General features: G+C 55.2%; 3 protein-coding genes across 9 annotated transcripts; 1 reads left to right on the top strand and 2 right to left on the bottom strand.

The window, feature by feature from the left end:
- Positions 1-7: 7 nt before the first annotated feature.
- On the bottom strand, positions 8-12,747 carry TTC16 (tetratricopeptide repeat domain 16). Of its 6 annotated transcripts, none has more exons than XM_074362275.1 (14): positions 12,400-12,747; positions 11,271-11,443; positions 10,854-10,944; positions 10,539-10,679; positions 9,325-9,425; positions 9,164-9,224; positions 7,094-7,308; positions 6,180-6,424; positions 5,675-5,816; positions 4,192-4,357; positions 3,550-3,692; positions 3,218-3,389; positions 1,762-1,849; positions 8-730 (listed from the first exon to the last, which is right to left on the bottom strand). In XM_074362275.1, the coding sequence occupies exons 1-14, from the start codon at positions 12,745-12,747 to the stop codon at positions 78-80; spliced, it is 2,739 nt and encodes a 912-aa protein (XP_074218376.1). In that variant the 3' UTR covers positions 8-77. The 6 variants fall into 6 exon arrangements, with proteins under 6 accessions (XP_074218376.1, XP_074218377.1, XP_074218372.1 ...); XM_074362276.1 differs by having other exon boundaries at positions 9,095-9,224; positions 12,166-12,540; XM_074362271.1 differs by having other exon boundaries at positions 12,166-12,540.
- On the top strand, positions 12,699-14,518 carry PTRH1 (peptidyl-tRNA hydrolase 1 homolog). 2 transcript variants are annotated; one of them, XM_045513835.2, is made up of 5 exons: positions 12,699-12,841; positions 13,213-13,432; positions 13,696-13,795; positions 13,944-13,989; positions 14,183-14,518. In XM_045513835.2, the coding sequence occupies exons 1-5, from the start codon at positions 12,746-12,748 to the stop codon at positions 14,270-14,272; spliced, it is 552 nt and encodes a 183-aa protein (XP_045369791.2). In that variant the 5' UTR covers positions 12,699-12,745; the 3' UTR covers positions 14,273-14,518. The 2 variants fall into 2 exon arrangements, with proteins under 2 accessions (XP_045369791.2, XP_010949449.2); XM_010951147.3 differs by having other exon boundaries at positions 14,090-14,518.
- Positions 14,404-20,549, bottom strand: CFAP157 (cilia and flagella associated protein 157). The gene is made up of 9 exons (XM_074362278.1): positions 20,354-20,549; positions 18,177-18,448; positions 17,342-17,495; positions 16,611-16,878; positions 16,102-16,232; positions 15,725-15,875; positions 15,193-15,356; positions 14,841-15,027; positions 14,404-14,540 (listed from the first exon to the last, which is right to left on the bottom strand). The coding sequence occupies exons 1-9, from the start codon at positions 20,518-20,520 to the stop codon at positions 14,469-14,471; spliced, it is 1,566 nt and encodes a 521-aa protein (XP_074218379.1). The 5' UTR covers positions 20,521-20,549; the 3' UTR covers positions 14,404-14,468.
- Between the last annotated feature and the right edge of the window lie 5,411 nt (positions 20,550-25,960).

Raw genomic sequence — 25,960 nt, 5'->3', positions numbered from 1 at the left:
TGTGGGGGTCAGACTCTCTCCAATCCCTGGCAAGAAGAGAGGGGGCTGGGTGTTCCCTTCGGAGAGCAGGGTGACTGCTAGGGCTGGGGTTCTATTTCAGGCCCTGGGTATCGCTGAGACTTGGGCTCAGTCCCCCGGTGACCTTGGTCTTGCTGGAGCCTGGGCTCACGCTCTGGGCTCCAGCTCTGGGAAGCCTTGGACTTGCTGGGCCTCTGGCTCTGGCCCTGGCCTTGGGTGACCTCAGTGTTGCAGGGGCTCCAACTTGGGTCATCAAAAGTCTTGGTCTTGCTGGCACTTTGGATCAGTCCCCAGCTCTGGTCCTGTGTGGCATCAGCCTTTCTGAATCCCCAGCTCCAGCCACAGGCACCCTTGGCCTTTCTGAACCTCTGCTTTGAGCCCTGGGTGGCTTCAGTCTTGCTGGGCCTCTGGCTCTCAGCCTGGGCAGCCTCAGTCCTGCTGGGCCTCTGGCTCTGGACGTGGGCAGCCTCAGTCTTGCTGGGCCTCCGGCTCTGGGTGGCCTCGGTCCCGCCGGGCCTCCAGCTCTGGCCCTGGGCATATTTGGATTTTCTAGGGCTGTGGCTCAGGCTTAGGTCTTCCCTGTTGTACCCCAAGTCTGAGGACTGTGTCCTTAGCAGTGAGGAGTTGGAGAATGTCACAGCAGTGGTCGAGGTGCTCCTGTATTCCTGGCCGGTAGTGGACATCTCCATTTCTGAGATGGATGTGGTCCTGCCTGGGAAGGATGTGCCGAGAGCGCCTGTCAGGCTGCCTTCCCCAGACAGCTCCGGGAAAGGCAGGCTTCCAAGCCTCACCCTTGCCCATATCCCGGAGGCCTTGCAAGGCCAAGGGGAAGTCCTGCCAGATCACGCCCACCCAGCCCTCCCGGCACCCTGGGCCCTGCAGGTGGGTCAGGGCTGTGAGATAAGGGGGAGATACCGAGGGTCCCGCTTGCCCAGGCCTGGCCTCTACTCTGCTGGCCGCCCCTTGCCCTCTGCGTTCCAGCCGCCACCGACAGCCTGCAGGGCCCTGCCCCCCTGCCTGCAGCAGTTGCTCCTGCTCCACCCCTCCCATGCGCGGCTAACCCCTTTTCTCCCGGGTCTTGAAAGCCCTCCCTGACCCCCTAAAGGGGGCTAAATGCACCCACAGCCCCCTAGACTTCCCTCCACAGTACATCTCCACCGTCCTGCTTCTGTGTTTCCTTGTGTGCCTTCTTCCCTTCAGGACCAAGAGCTCCTCCCTGGGGCATGGACTGTGCCATTCATGCTGTAACCAGCGTCCAGCACAGGCCCAGCCCCGGGACGCTTGACGCATTTGCTGGATGGCAGGAAGGGGGCTGGCGGCTGCCGCTTCCATCCCTCCCCCCGACCACCCACAGCTGCTGTGAGGACTCTGAGCAGCATTCCTGGGTGTTTCACTTTTGCCCCATCCACGCTGGTGCCTGGCAGAATTGGGGGTAAAAGCTCCCTGGTTGTGCACAAGGTTGGTGGGCTTATTTCAGGGAGAGGTCAAGGGGGCAGAGAGAAAAGGGGCAGGACTGAGGGGGGAGCAGGCAGCAACTCTGCCCCGCAGTGAGAGCTGGCCTCCCAGGCAGTGCAATGGGCATCGCCAAGGGCTCCCTATGCCCTCTGCACAGCTGGGATGAGTACCCCCGTCTCGTAGTCACACAGCTGTAAGCAGTGGAGCCCAAATCCGCAGGAGTCTCTGACCCCTGACTGTTGCCTGCCCTGCTGCTTTGGCTCACTTAGATCTTACAGGGGGACTTACAGCCCCAGACGGAGCCCGAAGAGGTCTGGTCAACATAGCTGTCGGTCAGGGACCTCTCCTTGCTGGGGGCCAGCTCCAGCTTCTCCTCCTAGGGCAAGAGACAGGCTGGGCGGTCACAGGCTGCAAGAGGTCCTGGGCCAGTAGCCGCAGCTCTGGACTCCCTGAGGGTGGCAGGTTAGGGCTGGATGGGGACATGGAGAGGTTGGACAGGAAGGGGTGGCCAAGCTAGTCAGGTGTGTTGCTGTGAGGAAAGCAGCATCAAGGGGCTGCTGGGGTCTCTGTTTCCCCATTTGCAAAATGCAGAATAGTTCCAGTGTTGGGCAGGCGTCTGTAAACAGGGCTACACCCTGGGGAATAGCTTGGGAGAAACAGGAGCTTCTCTGTCCTCATGTGCTTCATCCCCTGCACATCTGGGAGGGAACTTGCACCTGCCCAGGGCACTGAGCTAAGCTGCAGAGAAGCAGGGACTCCACAGCCAGGCTCTTGGCTGCTGGCCATACCTACAGGTGAGGGGAATGTGTGGGAGGGAGATGGGGGGCCGGCAGAGCTGCAGGGCAGACACACCACCTCCCTGAGGGAGGGAGCCCACTGTGACTCAGCTGGTTACACAGACTCAAGTTCTGTACTTCTGTATTCCAATGTGAGCTAGGAAAACATAGAGCTCACTTTTTCCATTTCTAGCAAAAGATGCTGGTACCCCATTTATTTTAATGGCATAAAGTCTCCTTTGAACACAAATATACTTGCTGTCTGTCAGCGGTCAAGTGGATAAATAAATTGTGGGGTATTCACAGGATGGAACTGTCCACAGTAATGAGAAGGAGCAGGCGGCTTGCATGCATCTCACAAACTTGGCTGCTTAATGAAAGAAGCCAGAGGCAGAGGGCATGCCATGTTTGTTCTCCGTTGGAAAGAACAGGCCCGCTTATCTATGGTGTTAGGAATCAGAGCAGCCTCGTGGGGTGCACTGAGCTGAGGGAGGGGCCTAGAAGGGGGCCCGAGGGGCTTCTGGGGAGCTGGGGATGTGTTCTTTCTTGATCTGGAGAACTTGGTTTGTGAAAATTCATCCAACAGTTCACTTATGATTTGTGTACTTTTCTATATTTATGTTCCATTCAATAAAAAGTTTTTAGAAATGAATTTAAGAGTGAAGAAAATTCCGCACAAGTGGCCAGTGCACACAGCAGAATTCATGAAGGTGAGGGTGGACAAAGGGTGGGAAGGCCTTTCTCTGTGAGGGGCCCACATCCTCACATGCTCTCCTTCAGGTGTACCCCTGATGGGTACCATCCCTGTCTCACAGCAAGATGTCCCCAGCCCAAGTCACACAGCTGAGTGGTGGCAGAGCTGGGCCCAGAAGCCAGTCTCTAGCCAGCCTGCCTCCCTCAGCCCTGGCTTGGGGTCCACTCGACCCCAGACCTTAAGGACACCCAGCCCTGGTGTGCGGCCCACTCACCTCTTTCTCCTCAGGGGCCTCAGCCTCTAACTCTGGGCGTTCTGGCTTTGCCTGCAGGGACTGGCGAGTGGCCTCCCGCTCTTTGGAGGTCTCGAACAAGGGCTGTTCCAGCTTCCACGAGAGCCACAGGGCCTGGGCCTTCTGGTGCTCTAGTTCCTGCTCCTTGAGCTGCCTGCCAACCAAGACCCCAGAGTGCTGGGTAGGCCTCCCTGACTCACTCCACCATCCCCAGGACAGGCCAGTGGCCTAAGAAGGCATTCGGGGCCAGAGGTGCCTTGAGCCTCAGCCGTTCCCCCTCCCCTGGCCTCGGGGGGCCTGCTGGAGAAACTTACCGCATGATATCTTGAGGGGTGCTGGCCTGCAGGCTGCTCTCCACCGCCCGATCCAGCAGCAACCTGGCCAGGTGGGCCACCTGGCTGCCAAGCACCTCCTCCACTGACATGCCAGGGAAGAGACTGGCCATCAGCGGGAGCACCTGCCAGGAAAGAGGGTGACCGGAGTCAGGTGTGGGCCAGGACGGGGGCAGAGGTGTGGAGCCGCCCTGTCCTCGCAGAGTCCCTTCTCTGCGCTGAAGGAGGAAGGGTTTACAGATTGTCACTTTTAAAGGGCAGGGCCCTTTTGCCCAGAACTATCAGATTCTCTGAGGGAGGGCTGGTGGTGAGTCTGCCCAGGGGTTCTGGAGCCAGCCAGATGACAGTCTGAGCTGCATGCTGTATGACCTGGGCCAAGGGTACTGACTTCTCTGAGCCTTACCCTCTTTGCTCTGTGATAACAATGCTACCTGCTGAAGAGGGTTAAACAGGTAGATGCAAGCTGAAGTGGTTAGAACCGTGCCTGGCACATGGAAAAGGCTCCGGCATCAGCAGCTCTTACTACTGCTAGGAAAGCAGATTTCTTTTGGGGACAGGAAGTATCTTTAGGCAGCTAGGGGTATTGACTCTGAAGTCCACTCTCCTGGCCCGGCAGGAACATACCTTTGGTAGCTTGGGGTCAAGGAGCAGGACAGTGGCAACATCCTGGCGGGCCCCAAAAATGTTCTGCAAGAGCTGCCGGCTTCTGGCACGGTACAGGTAGTACTGGGCCTTCTGGGGATTGTGCTGGATGGCCACTGAGAAGTGGCTCTCTGCCTTCTGGAACTGCCTGCAGGACAGGGTGGGCCACAGGCTGCTCTGAGCTGGGCCACCTTGAGGGGATGGAGGTTTCTGGACCTCACTGGGGAGTTTGGGCAAAACCAGGCTGGTCTCTGCTCCCTGCCACCATCCCCATCTTGATGGACCAAACACTTAAATGCTAGTGTAAAACTCCAATGTAAGTGGACATTTTTATAATCTTGGAGTAGCGAAGGCCTTTCTGAGAATGTCATAAACCCAGGAGGTAAAAATGAAAAAAATTATTTGACTGTGGTTAATTTGTGGTATTAAGTAGCAAAAACACCACAAAGGAAAGCAGTAAAGAGGGAAGATATATTTTGCCACACAGAGCAGATGATAAGCTAATTTTCCTAGCCTACAAAGAACTCATCACCAAAAAGATTATTTTAATGAGCAATTTAATAGCAAAATGAGCAAAATATTTGGGCAGGCCATAATGGCTTTACGAAGGATGCTGTACTGCAATGGCAATTTAAATATGCAAAATCAATCCACAGCAAAAGCATTTTTTGTGCTCACTAGATTAGCAAAGTTGAAAAACAGTCTTAATACTCTATGGTAGGGAGGCTTGGGGAAACCAAGACTCTCCTTTATGGGGGGAAGTTTATATTAGTTCATTGTTTTTAAAGAACAATTGGGTATTACCTTTTAAAATATTAAAATTCCACACTCTTTAACCCAACAATTTAACTTCTAGCAATCTAATTACGGCATTATTAGTATGAATGCATGAAAACATATGTCCTGAGTGCTCATTACCGCATTATTTATAATAAAAAACTGAAAACAGCCCAAATGTTCATCAGTAGACTGTTGTCTAAAGACATTAATTGTGGGACTGCCACAGAATGGAATACTTTCAAACAATAAAAGAGAATGAGGTAGTCCTATAATGCCGTGGGAAGTAAAAAAGCAGGTAAAAGATCAGCTTAGCATGATCTCACTTTTGTAAAATGATAGCAGCTGTTAATATATGCCTAGAAATCAATCTGGAGGAATCTTCGCTAAACGTATAGGGGTAGGAGAGGCTTTGGGAGGTAGATACTTGAAGGATCTTTCATGTTCTGAGTTATCTGTTACTGAAAGCGAAGTTACCATAACAATAGAGAAAAAGTGAGGTGAAGGATTTTTAGTGAAAACTTGGTAAATAACATCGATATTTGAGAGACTTATGTGGGAGAGCAGCGACATCTTGACCCCGGGATCTCAGCAGGAGGCTACATCCCAAACGCTCCCAGGCCCTGGCCCAGCCCCGCCCCCGGCCCGGCCCGGCCCGCCCCCGGCCCCGCCCACAGACCGCGCGCACCTGCTTCTCTGCTCGCAGAAGCCCAACTTCTCCTGCAGCAGGCCCATTCGCAGGTTGGCGCCCTCGTCCCTCGGGCTCAACGCCAGCGCCTGCTGGTAGTCCGCCTCAGCAAAGGTCAGGTTGCCCAGCTGGAAGAAGCAATCTGGAGACCGGGGACCAGGGGCAGGAGCTGGGTGGGCCCCCAATCCCAGGGCCCAGGAGCCCCAGCCCAGCCTGCTCCACCCCCAGGGGGCGGGGCCCGCAATTGGCGGCTGATAACACCTGTGGGCTGTTGCAGAGGTTTCCGTGCCTCTGGGCACCTTTTCCCAGCTGAATGATCCCGTGCACTTTGAAGGCCTGTAGCCAGATTATCTAAGGCAACATTTCTCAAAGTATCTGTGGGACACCGAGACTCTTAAGTGTTCCCTCTTTCCCGCCTTCTCTCCCTCCCTCAGGGCCCTCAAGGGAGGAGCCCAGGCCATAGGCGGATGAGGGGCACACGCCGAGGCAGCCCGACCCAGCTCACCGCCGCGGTTGATATAGAGGCCTTTCTCCTTCTGCTCGTCCTTGAGCGCCTTGTTGAGCAGAAGCACACTCTCCTGGTAGGCGCCCTGCATGTAGCAGTGCACCGCGAAGTCGTTGTAGGCCAGCAGCAGTTGGCGCTGCGCCTGCTGCACCAACTCCTTCTGGGACTCGGTCATCATGTCCAGTGCTCTCAGGAAGTCCTCCACGGCAGCATCAAACTCCCGGAGCCGTCGGTACATGATGCCCCTGTGGGGGAGGGACATGAGGGCCAAAGTGCCCCCACCCACTAGGGGTGGCTGTGCAAGTGGCTGTGGCTCCAGGCCCTATGACTTGTGGAGGTAGGGGTGGGGGTGGGGGGCACTTCATGCACTAGTTTGGCCTGTGGGGCTCCTGGATTGCCAGTCAGAGAACCTGCTAGCCACTGGTAATTTTACTTTTCTTAAAAATAGATTCCTTCTTTGTTTTTGGGAGCCATGTGTGTGCCAGCCTTTATGCTAAGGACTTTTTGTACACAGGACAGATGTTTCACCTCCAGTGTTTATGAAAGAACCCAGGCTTAATGAAGTTAGATGGCCCAGAATGAGGTGGTGAGTCCTTTTTTGGGGGAAAGGGCCTAGATTCAAACCCAAGCCCCGTCCACTGAGCTGGGCTGAGCCTTCCAGTGTAAACTGCTCAGCAGGCCTGGGGGTCCAGGATTCCTGGGTTAACAGGCTGCTGCCTGTCCTTCTTCCAGGGGCAGTAGCAGAGACCACCTCCCACGATCCCTTGACCCCAGTGAGGAATAGGGAAAGATTATTAGAGGCTAGGTGGGGAGACTGAGGCCTGGGAACAGTCAAGGGCTCTCCTGAGATCACACAGAACCTCTGAGGCAGGGCAGGGCCTGGGACCCAAGACAAACATCTCCCCACCAAGTACCGGAAGACAAAGAGGCTGGGGTCTAGAGGGTTGTTCTCGATGGCACAGTTGATGCACTGCAGTGCGTGTTGCAGCTTGCCCTGCACGGCCAGGATCCCAGCATCTTGGCGAGCCTGCTGGGCCTGGCCCACCATCACCTTGAGCAGCACCTTGGCCTGTGGGTGCTTGGGGTCCAACAGCAAGGCACTGTGTAGGTCTTGATAGCAGAGGTTGGGCTGCAGGGGGCCAGGGAGGGCATCAGGGGTGCAGGCCAAGCTGAACCCTGTCCTGCCCAGTGTGGGGAGGCAGGCCCCTGCTGAGGCCCTTCTCTGGGCAGGCCAGCAACATGTCACCCATCTTCAGTGGTCCCACATTGCTGTTCTGCCTCTTCTGTCTCTTGAAGGAGGAAGGGGGCATTGTGGGAAAATCCCGTCCAAGGCCCCATTTGTACTGGCCCTTTCCAGATGTAACCTCAGGTGAGCCAGATCAGAATGTAGAATGAGGTTATTAATGCCTCCTCCTTGGAGGACTTCTTTGAGGCTCATTCAAGGTCAGGGGAGGATTTGGTACCCTGACCGTGACTGTCATGTCCTCCCTATCCTCCGTACACCCTCCTCCATTCCCCTGACCTTTAAGCCAAAAACAACTCTAACCAAGAGCAGATGCAGGCTTGGGCATGAGCAGAAAATATCCCCAGGCAAATGCCTTCCACTGGGTGGGGATGTCAGTCAGTCAGTCAACAAACAGTTTTAGCAAGCACCCCATGTCCTGGAGGGTAATTGGTTGGAGGGTGAGTGAGGCAGTGTGGACAACAGGTATGAGTAGAAGTTGGGAGGGGGAACATCACAGAGGCTGGGGCAAGGCTTTGGAATAGGTGGACTTGGTTCAAGGGCAGCACCACTGAGAACTGGCTGTGTGACCTTGGGCAAGTTTCCTAGGCCCTCTGGACCTCATTTGTGAAAAGAGTACAATGGCTTGTACCTACCTCCAAGGGTTACTGCCAACCTTAGAGATAAACATGAGTAAAGCATTTAGAACGTGACTTTGCATCACAGGAAGCAGCTAAAATCCCAACAGTCAACAATAATCATCCATAATTACTAGTCACCATCCTTCGAAGGAGACCTCCCGCTGACTCATCTGTGGGCCACAGAAGCCCAGCTCCCAGCATAGGGAGGGTCATGGTTCCAGCACTTTCAGGGCACCCCACCTGGTGAGCTGAGGTGAGCCCCATCCAATCAGCCCACCTCGTTCCTCCCGGTCCTGAGTCCCCTCCCAGCCCCTAGCACCCAGGCTAAGCTGGAACACTAGGCATTGTTCTGGGTGCCTCCCTTACCCTTGTGCTCACCCACCAGTCAGTCTTTGGTCCTGCTTTCAAAGGTCTGTGGGGCTTGCCCCCTCCTCACCACCCTTGTGGACACTCCCCAGCCCCCTTCTCTCCAGATGGATGGCACCCAGGTTACTGGTCTCCATACTTGCCCCCCTCCCCAGCCCATATCTCCCCTGGCAGCCTGAAGGATCTTTCCTAAATCCATCGTCCTAGGGAGCACCCTTTGGAGCTCCAGCTGTCCCCAGGAAGCAGTCAGGGTCCTCCTGGGTTCACAAGACCCCACCTTATTCCTGCAGTCCCTTCTCCCTTGTGACCCAGTCTTCTATCTAATGGATGCCTGGGGGCCCCTGATGGTGCTTCATGCAATTGCAAAATCATTCTTTGTGTAATTATCTGTTTAGGGCTGGCTCCCTTGGGCTGGGAAGTGTGGGCAGGGATGGCAGAGGTCTCTCACCTCATGGTTTCTGGGGCCGGCGCAGGCCTGGCACAGAGCCAGGGCTGAGTGACAGTGGAACAACTACCTGACTGGGCATGAGTGGTCAGCGCGGTCGGGGCCTCTGCCCAGGGAGGACAGTGCCCCCACCACACTTGGGGATGTGGCTTCAGGGCTGGCTGACAGCCTAGCCATCTCCTGTAATCTCAGCACCCAGACAGGCAGGGGACCACCCTTGGCCCCGCCCTCCCCGCTCTACCTTCTGGAAGAAGTTGTAGAGCCTGGCCCGGAGGATGTAGACATCAGGATTGGTTGTGCCATACTTTACCTCCTTGGTGACGAAGGAGAGGCATTCATGATGCCGTCTGAGAGCCAGGAGACAGGCCATGCTGAGGGCAGAGGGCGGAGGTGCTCTGTCTGCCGGGTGGGAGGGGCAGGAAGGGGCTGCTTGGGAGAACGAAGGCCAGGAGGATGGGCCAGGGTGCTTACCATCGATAACGGAAGCAGGACTTCTCAGGCTGGAGCTCAGAGGCTTGCGAGAAGACATTCAGGGCATCCAGAAAGGCACATTGCTCAAACAGGCACTGGCCCTGGGGACACAGAGACCAGTGACTTCTGCTTACGACCTGGGCCCTGCAGCACCCACGAGATGGAGGGCGGTAACATTGTGGGGGGGGGGTGAGGGAAAGGGGCAGAGATAAGAGACAGGGACAGAGCCCTCTAGATATGGGAGAGATTTTAAGAGACAGAGACATAGAGATGGAGAGAGATACAGAGCTGGGGAGACAGCAAGAGGCAGGAATATATAGTTGGGGAGAGAGACAGCAATACTGACATAGGAACAGAGAAAAAGAGAGAAAATCTGGGAGGCAGACAAGAACAGCAGATCTAACAGTAACAGTCTCCAGCCTCGACCATGGCTCTGGGTGCCAAGCCTCGTGTTAAATAACTGAACTTGTTATCTTACTGGGTCTAGCTAACATACCGAGGTTAGATGAAGAACTGAGGCTCAGAGAGGTGAAGTAACCTTTCCAGGGTCACACAGGAAGCAGCACGACTGGACTCAGGACCCCAACAGACAGATTAAGTGTGTGGTCTGGTTTTAAGAAAGTTTATTTTCCATAATTGAATAATTATTGACATTAAAAACAAAGACATCCAATTTGTCAAAATGGGAAAAAAAGTCAGGACTTTGCTGGTATCTTATGGTTTAATATCATCTTTATTTTGCATTGCAAATGCGGGGCATCATTACCTTTTTAGTGCTTAGAGCCTCCAGACTCTAGGCCTGTGCTGCCCAGTACAATAGCCACCAGCTTCCTGTGGCTATACATATTCAAAGTGATTAATATTACATACAATTTTAAAATGAGTTCCTCAGTCACACTCACCACATTTCAAGGGCTCAACAGTTTTCTTGTGGCCAATGGCTACCAGACTGGACAGTGATGGGTGACCATCATCATTACTGCAGAAAGCTCTATTGAACAAAACTGAACCCAGCCCTCGCAGTAAACCAAGTTGGGATGTGGAAGAGGTCATGGGAGGGGCAGCAGATGGGGATATAGACACAGAGACAAGGAGGTCCCCAGGGAGTCAGAGCTGGTCCCAGGAGCAAGGAAAGCCCCCCATAGCTGGGGGAGGAGCCAGCAGGCAGGGGTGAGAGGTGGGTGTCTTGTGTGGGCCTGGGGCAGCCCCAGCACCTTCAGATAAAGCACAAAGGTGAGCCGCTCCAGGTAGTTGGTGTTGTCTGCCTGGGAGTAGGCCCTTCGCAGGTTCTGGGCAGCCGAGGAGAAGTCACAGAGATGGATGTAGGCCTCGGCTCTTAAGGCATAGAATTCTACCTGAGGGAAAGGGGACCCAGGCTGCATTCCCCTCCCCACAGTCAGCCCTGAGGCTTGACGCTCAGCTACCAGCAGGGACTTGGTGGCCCTGAGGGGAGGGGACTGACAGGTAGGACAGTGAGGGGGAAGTGTGTATCAGCAAGTGCCCATGCCTACCCAGGCCCTCTCCCTCACCAGCTGGGAGTCCAGGTGGAGGGCACGGGAGAAGAACAGCACGGCCACCTCCCAGTCTTCTTGCTCCAAGCACTGATGGCCTTGATGGTAGCTGCGGGCAGGGGCACAGGCAGAACGGCTGGCCTTGACTCGGGACCAACCCAGGGCATACAGCTGGGGCTTCGGGAGTGGGTTGGGGTGGGGTGGATCTTGGGTAGAGAGACAAGAGGGGTAGACAGAGACCCAGGGACAGGAGGGCATTCTTGGAGCTCCTTCAGGCCAGCAGCCTTTTATCTGTTGAGGTGGAAGAGCCCTGTTATACAGCTGAGCTCACTGAAGCCCAGGGAGGGGGAGTAACTGGCCCATGGCTGCACACTGTGTCAGTCAGTGGTTGTGCAGGGTAGGAAACTGGGACCCCAGAATGAGGTAGTCACTCACTACTCCTTGACTTTGAGGTGCACTGTTAACCCCGTGGACTTTGACTTTATATCATCAAAGTTCTGGAACACCTGGCTGGTCCCAAAGATGCGCTGTAGGGTCCCCTTTAGGACTGGGATCACCCATGGCTTTGGGATGTGCTGTGAGGGAGCCTGGTCAAGCCACAGAACATCCTGGAACCAAGTGACAGCAAGCTGGAGCAGACCTCAGAGACAACCCCCACTCCCCTCACACACAGGTATTTCACAGAATGGGGAGGCAGGAGGCACAGTCTGGGGTCTGGTGGTACTCCCAGCCCCATTCCCCTTAAACTCTCTCCAGTCCTTCCTCTTGCTCTTATGGACAAGGTCTCACAGTCACACCGCCCTCTGCTCTCCTCCTGGTTGCCCTCAGCTCCTACCTCCAGCTACTGACACCCAAAACTGCAGCCCAGGCCCTGCCCTAAGCCACAGGCCCTAGGGGACCAGCAGCTTCTTGCACATCCTGTGGGACCCTCACACCCACCAGGCCAAACTGAGCATCACACCTGACTTCTGTCCCAGGCTTTCCCACAGCAGTGAGTCTACCTTCTCCATCAACCACCCAAGCCAAAGACCTATGTCCCCTCAGTCCTTAAGTCCTGTCTACCCCACTTCCTAAAGATTTCTTAAATCCCTCCTCTTCTCTCCTTTCATCTGGGTCAATCCCATCTCTGCCTGTATGCCAGCTCCGGCCACCCCTCCGACCTCCCCACCAGTCACATGCTCTAAACCCTCTGTTCTTTGCACAGCGGCCAGGGACTTTGTTGAATTGCACAACTGACTTTGCCTCTTCCATACTTAAAACCTTTCTTGCTAACCCAGACGTGGTCTCTTTTCTCTCGACCCTCTGCCTTCGCTTTAGCTTTCTCACGCACCTCTCTAGAGTCTGTCATGAGGCCCCTTCCAGGAGGACCTCGGGGGCCTGGGCCGGCTCCCTCACGGCCCTCGCTTGCCTCCTGGCCCTGACGGCTAACGTTGCTAGGCACCATCTCCGGGACGCCCACAGGCTCCGCCCCCTAGCCACGCCCTCGGATTCCAAGGAATCCAATCTCAAACGCAGCGGGAAGGAGGTTAGTAAATTTTAAGTAGCTGGGGAGGTCGAGGTCTACCTCGGGGAAAGAACTTGCCGGGTTTCTGCAGCGAAGCAGGGCCACAGCTGGGGCCAGAACCAGGTTCCCTCCTCCCCATCCAGAGGCCAAGCATAGGCTCCCCGAGCCCCACAACAAATCCCGCAGAACACGTTGACGTCGCGCCGCGGAATGTGCGGAGACGCCCAGACACCGCCACCACCCCGACACCGCCGCCACCCCGCCACTTCCGCCCCTCAGAAGCATGGCGGTCGCGTGGCCCGCCCGGGATTGGGCGCTGGCAGCCGCCCCTGGACAGGTGGCGGCCGCAATTGGTTGAGGGCTGGATGACGTCAGGGGGCGGGGTCCGGCCGTGAATCGGGGCAGCATGGGGCAGCCGGGCCTCTCGCTCGCGGGACTGTGGCTGAGTAGGGCCATGAGCCGATGCATTTTGGAACCCCGGCCCCCGGGGAAGCGGTGGCTGGTGAGTGGAATTGGGGACGGCGTAGGGGCTTCCGGGTACTAGCTCCAGTTTTGCCATTGTTTCCTTGGCAAAGTCCCCCCAGTTTCTTGTCTCAGTTTTCTTATCTAGAAGTGGTCTAGTGCTTCAGTGGGCTTCCAAACATCCAGGAACTCCGTTCCTACACTGGGGGGCCCTACCCTTCCACCTTGCGGGGCCCCAGTTTCCATTCGGCCTTCTGGAGTCTACGGGATTTCCTGGCCCGCCGTTGGAGCCCCTAACACACTCCGGCCCAGCTTTCCGTTTACTTTCCTCTGCTTTGGGCCCCGGAGGCCGCTGTGAGATAGAGGATGGGTAGAGTTATCGGGCTTCAGTTTCCCCGGTGCCTCCCGCAGGTGGTCGGGCTGGGGAACCCTGGAATGCCCAGCACGCGGCACAGCGTGGGCATGGCGGTGCTGGGGCAGCTGGCGCGGCGGCTGGGTGTGGCGGAGAGTTGGGCGCGCGACCGGCGCTGTGCCGCCGACCTCGCCCTGGCCTCACTCGGTGATGCCCAGCTGGTCCTCCTCCGGCCACGGCGGCTCATGAACGTCAACGGGCGCAGCGTGGCCCGGGCCGGTGAGTTGAGGGCACCAGGGGTGGGCTGCCTGGAGGGTGCAGGGGCCAGAGAGGGGATTCTGGGGAGCGGCAGTTGGGTTTACCTGGAGCTCCAGGTGCCTGTTGAGCTCCAGTTTCTGTCTGGCCTTGGGTGATTGTGAGAGCCTGTTTCTTTATGTATGAAGTGGGGTTAATTGGGGCCCTTCCTCATGAGAACCTTGAATAGGGACAACCCCCCTGGGCAGATCAGCAGTAACCAGGGCTACCCTTTTCCCTATGCCAAGCGGAGCTGTTCGGGCTGACTGCTGAGGAAGTCTACCTGGTACATGATGAGCTGGACAAGCCGCTGGGGAAACTGGCTCTGAAGTTGGGAGGAAGCGCCAGGTGAGGCCCTGAGCTGGGCAGGGTGGGATAGGGAAGCTGGCCTCCCAGTTGGAGTAGGGTAGGGGTGCCGACCCCAGTCTCAGCATGGGATGGGGAGAAGGTCACTGACCCAAGGAAGCACTGACTACTCCTCTTGTATCCCTCGAAGGGGCCACAATGGAGTCCGTTCCTGTATTAGCTGTCTCAACTCCAATGTGAGTCTGCCCCTCTGTCCCGCACTGAGTTGAGTGGGCCGGTACAGGGCCACCAGCATTCCTCACCAAAGCTCCCTGGGCCCCTCTGGCTCCCCAACAGGCAATGCCACGGCTGCGGGTGGGCATCGGGCGCCCGACACACCCGGATGAAGTGCAGGCCCATGTGCTGGGCCGCTTCTCCCCCGCCGAGCAGGAGCTGCTGCCTCCATTGCTGGAGCGCGCCGCCGACCTGCTCCTGGACCACATCCGTGAGAGGAGCCAGGGGCCTTCGTTGGGCCCCTGATACCAGTGGACCCAGCTGCCTGTCTGCCTGTTGTGCCCACATGCCCACCCACATCCACAGACGTGCCACGCTGACCTGTGGTATCTGTTTTTATGTAACTCTTCTCTGGGCTGCCCCCAGGCCACCTGTGGACTGAAGGGAGCAACTATAGTGGGAACGGTCCATTTCTAGGAGAGGAGGTTGGTCTCTCTGTGTCCTACTTAGAAAGTAGGGAAACTTCAGGAAGACTAAACTTTTTGAACCTTTTTGGAGAACCAGAGGTGTGAATCTGTAAAAATAAAGGTACCCACTTGGAAGCTGAGGCCTCCTCAGGGCGTTCCCACCTCCCCCCTGCCTCTGGAGGAGGGGCCCACAGGTCCAGCAATCCCCTATCCCAGGGGATGTGTGGGCATGTCTTATCCCACTGAGGCCTTGGCACACCTTTCTTCAGCCCATTTTACGGATGGGAAAATGGAGGCTTAGAGAGGTCCAGCCACATCCCCAGGGCCACACAGCCACAGCATGGTATAGCCATGATCTGCACCCAGGGTTGCCATCTTGGTGTCCCTGGGGCCCCTGGCACCCTCACCTCAAGGCTGCCATGTGCCTGTAAGTTTCCCACACGGGTGGTGTGTGAGAGCAGCCTGAGGTCCTCAGGGTTGGGTGGGATGCGGATCCGTCGAGGCACCAGGCCCAGGTCCCCAAGCTGGTAGGGTGTGATGCTGGACAGCTGCTGCAGCAGAGACCCAGTCTTGAGTGGCTGGGTCCTGGACCGTCTGCGGGGAGAGGGTGGTGTCATCACCTCCATTTCACAGGTGAAGGAGCTGAGATTCAAGAGAGGCTCTGGGGAGCCAGATTTCCAGCCCAGGCTCAGCTGAGGACAGCCCTTGGACAAGTCCCACAGCTGCTTCCTCTGAAGTCACACAGGGTCACTCACTCACCTCTCCTTGTGCGGGCCACAGGGCTGGCTCTCCTGGGAACACACAGCCATCTGGGGGCTCAGGACCGTGGCTGAGCTGAGCATCACCAGCAGCTGCTGCAGCATCTCCTTGCGCTGCAGCTGGAACACTACATCAAAGTCACCATCCTCCTTGTCTGGCTGCATCTGCCGGTAGGGGTGGGCCCATGGGGCCAGGTCCTTAAGTCAGGCCCCAGCACCCACCTCTGGGAGACCCTAACCCCAGGGCCTGTTTTCTCAAAGTGTTTGCTGGCTATGGTGGGATACCCATTCTCCTAATGAGAAGACTGAGACCCAAGGCCTTCCAGGGCCTCAGAGGACTCCATCCAGCTCCTTTGAGACTTCAAAGGGACCCCTGAAGTGCAGAATCAGAAAAAGACAGACTTGCCAGGAGTCTCTCAGGGGAAGATGGGGCCTCGGGCCTGGCCGTCTCTGAGTGGCCCAGTTACCTCTGAGCAGTTTCTGTCCTTGGCTCACCCCCGCCCGCCCTCCGCTTGCACCCCCTTCCAGTTCACCTGCATAACGTCCCGGAGGAAGGAGGTGGCCTGGGCCAGGGCCTTCTCCAGGCTTGCCCGAACCTTCTGCTCTTCTGCCAGCTGCTGCTGTAGCCGCCACACCTCGGCCTGCTGCTGCTCCAGCTGTAGGTTCAGCTGGTCTCTCTGGCTCCTGGGCCCGGGACCGGGACAAGTCAGCCACCTCCCTGTTCTAGGGCGATGGGCCCTGCCTTTTCTCTCCAGCCCACAGGGGCCCTCACCAGCCCCAGACCTCAGCCTGTTTGACAGACGAAGCCTCAAGGCCCCTCCAGAGAGGGGAAGTCGCTGGCCCGTGTCGTGCGGCCATAAAGGGATGGGTTCCCACCTGCTCCCGCCGCTCGCCCTTCCGCAGGCCGCACCTCAGTGCCTGGTTGTCCTTCTGCAGCTGCAGGAGGCCCTGCTCCTGTTGGCTCAGCAGAAGGCGGAGCCGCTCGGCCTCCACCGTGCCCTGCTGCTGCTCGCGGCACTTCTCCGTCAGCATGAGGATGATCTGCAGTGTGGCAGGTGGCCGTGGCCTGGGCTTGCCATCGACCCTCAGCCAGCCCCGCTCCCCTAGCTCCGGACTCAGTGAGGGCTTGCCCCGCTGGACAGAGAGGCCAGCCAAGGCCCTGGGAACCCAGCGTCTCTCTAGCAGCAGCTGGGTCCCCAGAGTTGGGTCCCACTTCAACCAGTTATGGGGGCTTTAGACCAAATATAAACAAGAGATGTGGCCAGAGCCTCCCAGGGAGGGCCCCATCCCCTTGCTGCTGCCTCCCTCGTGATTCTGATCCACCCCTGCTGGACTGTATTTGCCTCAAGGGCAAGGCTCCTAGGGTTCCCTCCTGCCTTCAGTGCCAAACACCCCGTGATGAGTGCCTAGAGGGCACACCTTCTGGTGGCCTTTGCTGTGCCTGGCCATGACCTTCTGGGAGTTCTCGAGCAGCTCCAGCTGTTTGCACAAGTTGTTCTGGGTGCCTCTGAGCCGCTCATTCTCCTGTAGCAGCTGCATGCCTTGCCGCGATACCTTGGTCAGCTGCAGGGTCACCGCGTTGTTCTCCATGATGGCCCGCTTCGTCGTGTCCCACATCTGGTTCTTGGCCACCTTGTGGAACTCGGAAGCCACCAAGTTCACGCGCTGGATGATTTCCTTCCTCAGTCTAATCCGGGTGGGTAGGAGTGTGGGGGGGTGGGGGGTGGGCGCAGGCCTCAGGCACCCCCTGCCTATGTGGGGGTCTCCAGAGCACTGAGGGCCCTATTATGCTCTATCCCCCAAGGGCCGGGGGCACAGTCAGGAGGTTTTTACTGTAGATCCTTTGTACCTTTGGAATTTTGGACAATATCAATGTATTGTTGCCTATTAAATAAATATAATTTAAGCCACAAAAAGTGGCAAAGGAAGTCCAGGGATTCTCTAATGCCGGCTTGAGAACTGGAGCTGGGAGCTTGTCTTTTATCCCACCTCCCATAAGTCAGCCAGGATTGTGAGGAGCAGCAGGTTGGGGCGTCAGTGAGCTAGTGCAGTCCCCCTAGTTAGATGCTGAGGCTGTTGAAGGCCCAAGGACGGGGCTGTGCTTGGCCCCAGTGAGTGGGGCTCCCACGCCTGACACCCGACCTGCGTACCTGTCCTTGTCCAGCACCGACTTCTTCTCCAGGTTGTGCACGTAGTCCTTGTATTCACTCTCCTGCTTCTGTAGCTGGTCCTCCAGCAATGTGAACTTCTCTGTGAGCTCCTCTTTCTGCAGCCGGAACTCCTCTAGGGCTGCCAGCTTCCCGCCTGCCCCACCGCAGGGCAGAGGCCTGGTGAGGGGCTGCCATGGGAGGGCAGGGTCCCGGGGGTGGGGGCAGCAGGGGCCTTGAGCCATGCCCCCCCTACACCTGCCGATCCAGTAGGGCCAGACCCCTGTCCACACACCTGTTGTGCATGGTCCTGCCCACCTTTATGAATTAGTCTGAAATGCCCTTCCTCTCCTCCACTCGTCTTACAAAGCCTAGTTCAGGCTCCACCTCCTCCAAGAAGCCTCCCTCTGACACCCCACCTCATGAAAGTGACAGTGACAACAGCCACTGTATCTGAATACCTTCTCTGGGCCAGGCACTCAGTGCTGTCATTGAAACTCAAAACCACCTTTGCCAGCTGGGTGATGTTGGGCAAGACACCCCACCTTCTTGAAGTGCTTCCTCACCTCCAAAGTGGCAGGTGGTGGTAGTATTGCCTGCCTCGCAGGATTGCGGGGAGTTACTACAGAAGGTATGTATAGGAAACAGCATGTAGCTGTTACTCAAGGTAGGTGTATTATCCCATTTCTCAGGTGAGAAAACTGAGGGTCAGGGAGAAGCGCTTGCCCGAGGTCACAAAGATAGTGGGAGAGCTAGGGTTTGAGCCCAAAGAGCCAGAGTTTGGGAGTCCCCGTGCCCATGGTGTGTGCCCCCAGGCTCGCCTGCCAGTGCCCCTCACCAAGGATGATGTTCTCAGTGGTGAGCTGGTCCTTGGTCTCCTGGAACTCATGACGCACCTGGGCTAGCTGTGCCTCGAAGGCGTCCTTCTCCATCTCCTTGGCCAGCTGCAGACTTTGGAGCTGCTCGTTGAGGTCAGCGATCTCATCCACCCGCTGATTGAGCGTGCGCTTGAGGAAGGCCACGATCTCCTTCTTGTTATTGGCCAACTGCTCAGACTCCTGGCGGAACAGCTTCTCCTGCACAGCCAGCTCATCCCACTTCCGCTGGTACCTGAGGCAGGTACAGGGCAGAGGTCCAGGGGGCTGGGCAAGCCAGGCCTCCATGCAGCTGGGCTGCTCGCTGGACCCTCCCATAGCATTTGAGGCTTCAGCCTCATCTCCCACTGTGCCGCCAGGTCAATGCTCTCGACTACAGCCAATGCCTGTGCTCAGGGCTTTACATTCATTATATCTCAAGAATGTAAGCTCCCTGAGGGCGGAGCCTCTGTCTGTTACATTCATAGCTGTGTCCCTGACACCTAGGATGGTGCCTGGTACATAGCAGGTACTCAATATTTGTTCCTGTAAGGAAGTAAGTACTGTGATTATTATACCCATTTTACAGATGAAGAAACTGAGGCACAGAAGCATGAAGCATCTCTGAGTTAGTAAATGGCAAAACCAGAACTGGAACCCAAGTCAGTGTGACCCCAAAGTTGAGGCTCTTTAACCACAAGGCTTACCACCAGCTCTGCGCCCTCCTTAATGTTTCCGTACTTTGCAATCCCAAGCCTTTGCCCCTGTAATCTCCTTACCCTCGTCCTCTGAGTGAACCCCTGTGTGGCCTTCTCAGTGGTGCCTTCTTGGCCCTGAGCAGCATGTGTGACCCTCTCTTTGGTGCCCTCTTGTAGGTTGGCCCTTGTCCATTGGGCAGTCAAACCTGATGTCACGTCCATCTTCTCCACCTGGCAGACCCCTGACCTCCTCCCTCTCTGTATTTTCAGGGCCTGATGGGGAGCTTGTCAAATAGTAGGTGCCAAAGGTGCCAAAATGCACTGTCTCCCAAACGCATTTTTCCCAAATACATTCCATCTGGTGTCTCAGCTTGAGGGAAGCTTGTCACTTTTTAAGAGTATCACATAACCAATTTTCTGCTTTCCAGTAGAGTAACTGATAGAAGTTACTTGGGAATGTGTTTTACTTCTTGATTGACTCAAGCAACAAACATCCTTTGACAGGGCTTCTGCATACAGGGCAGAAAAGGGTGCAAAGCTGAATGACCTGATCTGTGGGTCAAGGGGGCAGCTTGGTGTAGGAAAGTCAAGGGGCCAGGACTCCCATCCTGGTGCCCGTTCCTGGGTGTGACTTCCTCTCCCTGAGCCTCAGTCTCCCTGCCTGTACCATGGGGGTGACATCAGGACCTCTCTCCTGGGGCTATTTTAAGGACACAGTGAGCGCCAACATGGGACCCACCTCATGAACTTGAAAATCCCAACATTAGCTGTATCTGCGACATCATCTGGGGAAAACCTGCCCTCTTGTCACCAAAGGGGTGTGCTTTTTAAGGGTCTCCCTGAGACTAGGCTGGTGCATCATAACTCGGAGGAAACTAGTTTTAAGAAAAATCGGCAGGTGAATGTGTCTCAGAAGAGATACACACACCACCACCCACATCACACAGCTGTGGGAAGACAGCATTCCTCATTTACATTTGGGGAAACAGGCCCAGTGTGGACAAGTAGATTGGCCAGCTGGGTAAGCTGGTGGGGCCCACAGCTCAGGGGCTCACAGCTGTGGGGTGGGGGGGATGGTGGAAGGAAGGACATTTGGGCACCTGCCTGCCAGGGGGCCAGCCATTTCCAATTCATCCCACTGATTGGACTCTGCCTTTTAATAAAATGCAGGTGTGAGGCAGGGGGAAGTGGTGGTTGCCTGGGGTGGTTAGCACTGGGACCTGGGAACTCTGGGAGCTGAGATGGGGTGGGGAAATTCATTTTTTCTTGAAACTGTGAAACCTCCCAATGTTACCCATGAGGGAACTGAGGCTGGGGTGGGGTCTGGATATCCTATGTGAGGACCGCACTCCCCCCCCCCCACCCCGCCACCACCTGCCCCGCTGAGTCTGAGGCTGCAGACCAGCCAGCACTGAGCTGGGCTTCTGACCCAGCAGGACCAGCCCACCTGCCCGCCCACCCACCGGGCCAGCCTGTCCTCCAGGTCACGGATCTGGATGTGGTAGAATTCCCGGATCTCCTCGCTTGAAGACTTTTCCATGGGCTTAGCTAGGCTGAGATCCTTCTTGCCACCTTTCTTCTTGACTTCGGGCTCCTTGGCCCCCTTGCCTGCCTTCTTTTTGGGAGCCATGGCTGGTGGCAACCACTGCTCAGGGCCCCTTTAATGAGGCCAGGTGGTTGCTAAGGAAGTTGGTCCCTTACATAGCAACAAGCTGAGGATGTGTAGCAGGACTTAAAGGGACCCTGCCCTCTTCCTGGCAAGGCTGGGCTTTGGAGACCGGCCTCCCCCTCCAAGGCTGACAGGGGGACACAAGGGTGTCCCAGGCCATGGTGTCTCGGAGATCAGGACACCAGGCTCATGGGGCATTCTTCTGGGCTCTGGGGAGACTCTTCCATTCCTCAAATGGCAAAAAGTAACATAAGAATATTAGAGTGGGTCAGACCCCTAGAAATCACCACTCTGCCCCTTTGTGCTGATCAGAGATGGAGAACTTCTCCAGAGCTCCCCAGGACCAGAAGGAGCCAGTCACCTGGACCCCAGGCCAAGGAGCCCCTCCCTGGAAGCCTCTGAGCCTGGCTTGCTAATTCTTTGGTGATGCAGCTACATAACAGAATCATTCTCTTGGTTCTCCCAAAGCAGGGTAGAAAGGCAAGAAATGGACATTTTATATCGGAGGCTCCCATGAGGGGGTCCCAAGACATCCCTGTTCACAGGTTCAATTTTCCACAAAGCTCCATCTGCCCCATGCTGACCCCAGCAAACAGAACTCGTTCTGTGGCTTTGGCCTTGGGTGGCAGCATCCTGGGGCAGGAGGTCAGGAGGTGGCTGGCTGGCAGAAGCCCTAGCTAGCATCCATGTGCCCCAACCAGGCTCTGGCTCCATTGTACCGCTTCTCCTGGTCCTCACCTCCAGCTGTGCCCGTATGTCTGCTGGGTCCACCCAGTGCTTGTGAGCCCAGGCACTTTCTGAGACATTGGCCAGGTCCTCTTCAACCCTGTTGTCCCAGGTCTCAGCACTTAAGAGATGGCTGCTGTTCCTTCCTAAAAGTCTGATGGCTGGACAAGGGGCAGCTCACTGTTACTTCAGCACCTGGGGCTGATTTAAAATGGGCTCAAGTTTGGGCACTGTTTCTTACATCCACTGTAGGAGACATCTTACATCTTGGGTCAGTGGCCTGACCTCACTGGGCTGTAAACTAGGGACACCATGCTGTGGACTGAGTATGATCTTGTATAAAGTATACGGTGCGGGTGTCTGGCCCAGAGATGCAGTGGGCGCTTAATAAGGCTCTGTGTGTTGAGCAGCCAGTGGGATTTCTAACATCCTAATACCTCCAGCCTATGGTGTTTGTCTTTCCCAGAGTATCTGTTCCCTGCAGGCTGGGGCTCCCACACTTACAAGCTTCAGCCTTGGCAAAACTCACAACAGTGCAGTTGAGTCTGTCTGCCCAGGAATGCAGACAGGGGGACACTGAAGCCCCAGAGAGAGACTGACCTGGCCCAGTGCCCAAGCCAGCGGTGGGGGGCGGTCCTTCCCCTCTAGCCCAGTGCAATGTCCCCCTACTCCAGCTGGAAGCTGCCCCTCCCCAACTTGAGCAGGGAGGTGGGGGGGCCCCATGGGAGCCTGGACTACTCAAAGCTTCTCCACGGTGCGCTGCACCTCCCTGCCCTCCTTCCTCATGCCTCCCAGGTTTCTACCTTCTTTTACCTGAGGCCCATCTCAGGAGGTAGCGCTGAATTCCCAGCCTGATGGGGCAGCATGGCCAGCAGCGCCCCCTGGCTGCCTGGAGCCCACAGAAGGCAGCAGTTTTGGGACCTGAATTCCCAGGGTCGCTCCTGGAGTGTGGGTCAGGTTTATAAATGTGCTGCACTCACATGGTGAGAGTGGCCAGCTAGACCTCCAGGCCAGCCTTCCGGGTGGTGGGGGTAGGGTAGGGTAGGCCGCAGGTCCTAGGACATCCCTTTCTGGGGCTTGTTTGGAGATCCTCCCCAAATCTCCCTATTCTGGGGCCACAGGGCATCATCTTCCCTGGGGACACTTTCTCATTGTTGCTTCTCCAACCGCCTTCAGTATCTTGCTTTGGGGACTGGTGTTGGTGGCCTGGAGCTGCTGGAGCTGCCAGACCACAGAAGTCCAGCAGCCCCTCTGGCAGCCGGGTCTTCTGAGAGGAGAGGGTGCAGCACACACAGCCCAGCGGACTGCAGCATCAGCCCAGGGCAGTGGCCCGTGATCGCCACTAGGAGGCTCTGGAGGGAAGGAAGGCCAGCCCCAAGGGAGACAGGGAGGCCAGGCATTAGTAAACATGCCTGAAGCCTTGCCCACCTCTATGGAGCACACGACATGAGAAATTCTTTCATTCCAGGGTGTGTGTGTGTGTGTGTGTGTGTGTGTGATACAATACTACCCACTACTAGAGTGAGCTCATGAGAACCCAGTCTGTCTCTTTTATGGCTGCATCCCCTGAGCCTAGGATGAAGGACCGCACATAGTAGGTGCTCAGAAAGACAGCCTGGGCGGAAGTTTGGAATGGCCACAGTAAGGAGCTCAGTGGGCCCTCCACCCTGCAAAAGAATAATTGGTGAAGATTTGTTTTTTTAAAGAAGTAATCATTTAAGGTGTCTGGAAATTGTTCTAAGGCATACAGAAAATGCAAAAACATTCGTTTAAGAAAATGTACAAAATCTCTGCAAGAATTAAGTCTGTGGTATTTGAGCAATGACCCACTTCCTTATCAGCTGTGATATATTTTATTACTAATAATACATTATATAATGATTCTATCTATCTATCTATCTATCTATCTACTTTTTCCCTGAGTTTCTGTCACAGAGCTCCTAAAACCCTTGAAATTTCCTGAATGAGAGGAGTATTTTGCTATTCATAACAAGCCCCTTTCAACAAACCTGAGGGTATGCTATTGAGCAGGGGTCACTCCGGGAGTGGGGAAAGTAGGTCTTCTCCCAGCTTGGGTGCAAATGGTGCATGGGTTCTGCTCTGGGGAAAGACAGGCTATGAGGATGGAGAGGTCCACAGCTCCACCTGAGAGAGCTGACTCTATTTGGATCAGAGCTTTGAAAACTCCATGTGTAAGAGCATTGTCAAAACCAATGGCGATCTTGGTAGAGAGCAGTTAAGAGGAGGCTGGTAGCTCCACGTTACAGCAGCTGGTTTTTACAAGCTTCTTGGCAACATTATATCTGGTGCCACTTTTTACTCCAAGGACTGTAACTCCGCTGTCTGTAGTTGGGGTTTCTTTCCCACCTTTAGGGTGGAATTAATCTGTTTCATCCTAGAGTGTATTCTTCTGTGATTGATACTGGGGAAATTTGCTTGGTTTATGGATGAGGTCTCTATGCTTCGTTTGAAATGGATTGAAATGTATCAATGTGTTCATCTCCTCTCTGATGGTTCTCCTACATCACGGGTGAAGTACAGGGGACTGGGAAGGTGTAGCTTGCTGGCCTGGGAAATCCAATTTTTATTGTTCTATGCTTTATTCTCACTCTTCTTATTTTTGGGGGGGGGAGTTGCTTGTGTAAAATAATCATTCTTGAAGAATCATTAGGTCCAGCCCACACAGATTCACCTTTCTGTATTCACACTGGAATCCTGCTGTCTGTTTGTATTGATAATCTTTTTTGGTAGTGGAGAACATGGGCCCTGGCGTCAGACTGCTGTGTTTAGATCTAGGCTCTGCCATGTGCCAACCAGGGGACCTTGGCCGAGTTACTTTGTTGTGACTTTGTTTCCCCATCTGCTAGTGGAGTAATGATAACATCCAACTCCTAGAGTCGCTGAGAAGATTCAGCAAGATAGGTATGAAACACTCATGCCTGGCACGTAAGTGCTCAACATATATTAACTACAATTAGAATTATTATCTATATTATTCTGACTCAATGAAGTGCTTTTAAGCCACTGATTCATTCTGTAATCGGGGACAGAAGGCAAGAGAACAAGAACCATCCTCCCCTCATGGGTAGTTACCATTTTGATTTTGCTATTTATCATTCTCCTCACATTTTTATGCACTTATGACGTATGTATACATAAGCATCACATGAGGTTTAAAAACCTCACACAGATGCATCGTTCTGTAAATACCTTTCTGTAACTTGCTCTTTTCACTCGATTAAATGTCTGAGGTTTATTCATGTTGACATATGAAGGTCATGCATTTTTAACTGCCTTAAGAGTAGTCATTGGGTGAATATACAACAAATTCTCTACCGTTCTCTAGTTGATGGACATTTTTTTCCCCAAGTGTGAGTGTGTTCATTCTTTTTCCCCAGACTTGGCTGAGAATCATGATCATCACCAACAACACTGACTGAGTGCTTCCTGCACTTACCGTGGGCCAGCTCAGCACCGCTCCTCCATGGGCATCACTCACAGGAGGGGACCAGGTCCTTCATCAAGGTCATGCGGATCTGACCCAGGCCTACCTCATGCCAAGGTCTGTGCTACTAGTCACTCTGCCTCCCAGAGATCACTGCCTAGTGTCACACTGAGTAGGTGTTCAGGCCCCACAGCAGGGTCTGGTTGAGACACCCTAGCCTGGACCTGGGCTTCTGGAAAGGCAGAGGGACTGGCTGCAGCTCACAGACTGTCCTGGTTTAGGATTGCCCCGTTATTACTCTATGCCTTGGCTTGTTTCCGAACACCTGGCCCCTCCAAGAACATCTAATACCATTCTTGGAGGAATGGCCTGTAGGTTCCATCTGTGCAGTGTAATACAAGAACCAGGACTTCTGCCAGGAGCATAAAAACAGCCAGGCTTGTTTGCCATTGGGTGGTGGTGTTGGGGGCAGAAAAGAGGTGCCAGAGACCCTGGGTCAATGGAGGTCAGAGACAGTCAGAGAGGAAGGAATAATCAGCCACTAGCGGGGGCCGGGAGGGGACAGATGGCCCTGGAAAGAAGGAGAAGACAGCACTGACTTTGTTTTAATGTAAACTCTGTTTAGAATAATTTAGAATTTAAAAATTCTGATCTCCACACCCACCAATAGACAAGATACAGCCTGGGTGTGGAGACACACCTTCCACCAACCTTGACTTGTTGGATTTCTTAACGCTATGAAGGCGATCAGGATTTGAATGAGAGGGGGACAGAGGGTAGAAACAGAAGGTCCTGCAAAGAACCCCACTCTCCTGTGCCCTGTATTCATTCTGGCAGATTTGCAGTGTGACCCCAACCCTAACTTAAGGGTCTACTCCCCAAACTGGGCCAAACTCATCGCAGTCGCCCCAGGGCACAAACAGGCTTCTGGAAAGAAGTTCACGAGAAGGTTAGGTGATGTGGCAGCAGGAACAGAGGAGGAGAGCAGTAACACTGATACAGTGACCTCACCAACTGCCCCAAGTGCACTGTCCCCATGTGCTTGAGGAGGGAGCCACCTGCAAAGATGAAGCCCCGCCATCTCCTGCTGTCTCTGAATAGAGAGAAATTCTGTATAAAGAGAAATAGGACAATGAAAGAAATACCTTGTCTCAGACAGCGTAGTACACACTTCATGAATCCATTCCAAATGTGAGCTCGCTCTAGGTCCTAATGCAAGTAATGGTGACC

Source organism: Camelus bactrianus, chromosome 4 (assembly GCF_048773025.1).
Source record: "Camelus bactrianus isolate YW-2024 breed Bactrian camel chromosome 4, ASM4877302v1, whole genome shotgun sequence".
Lineage (NCBI taxonomy): Eukaryota > Metazoa > Chordata > Mammalia > Artiodactyla > Camelidae > Camelus > Camelus bactrianus.
This window is presented reverse-complemented; position numbering and strand designations above follow the sequence as displayed.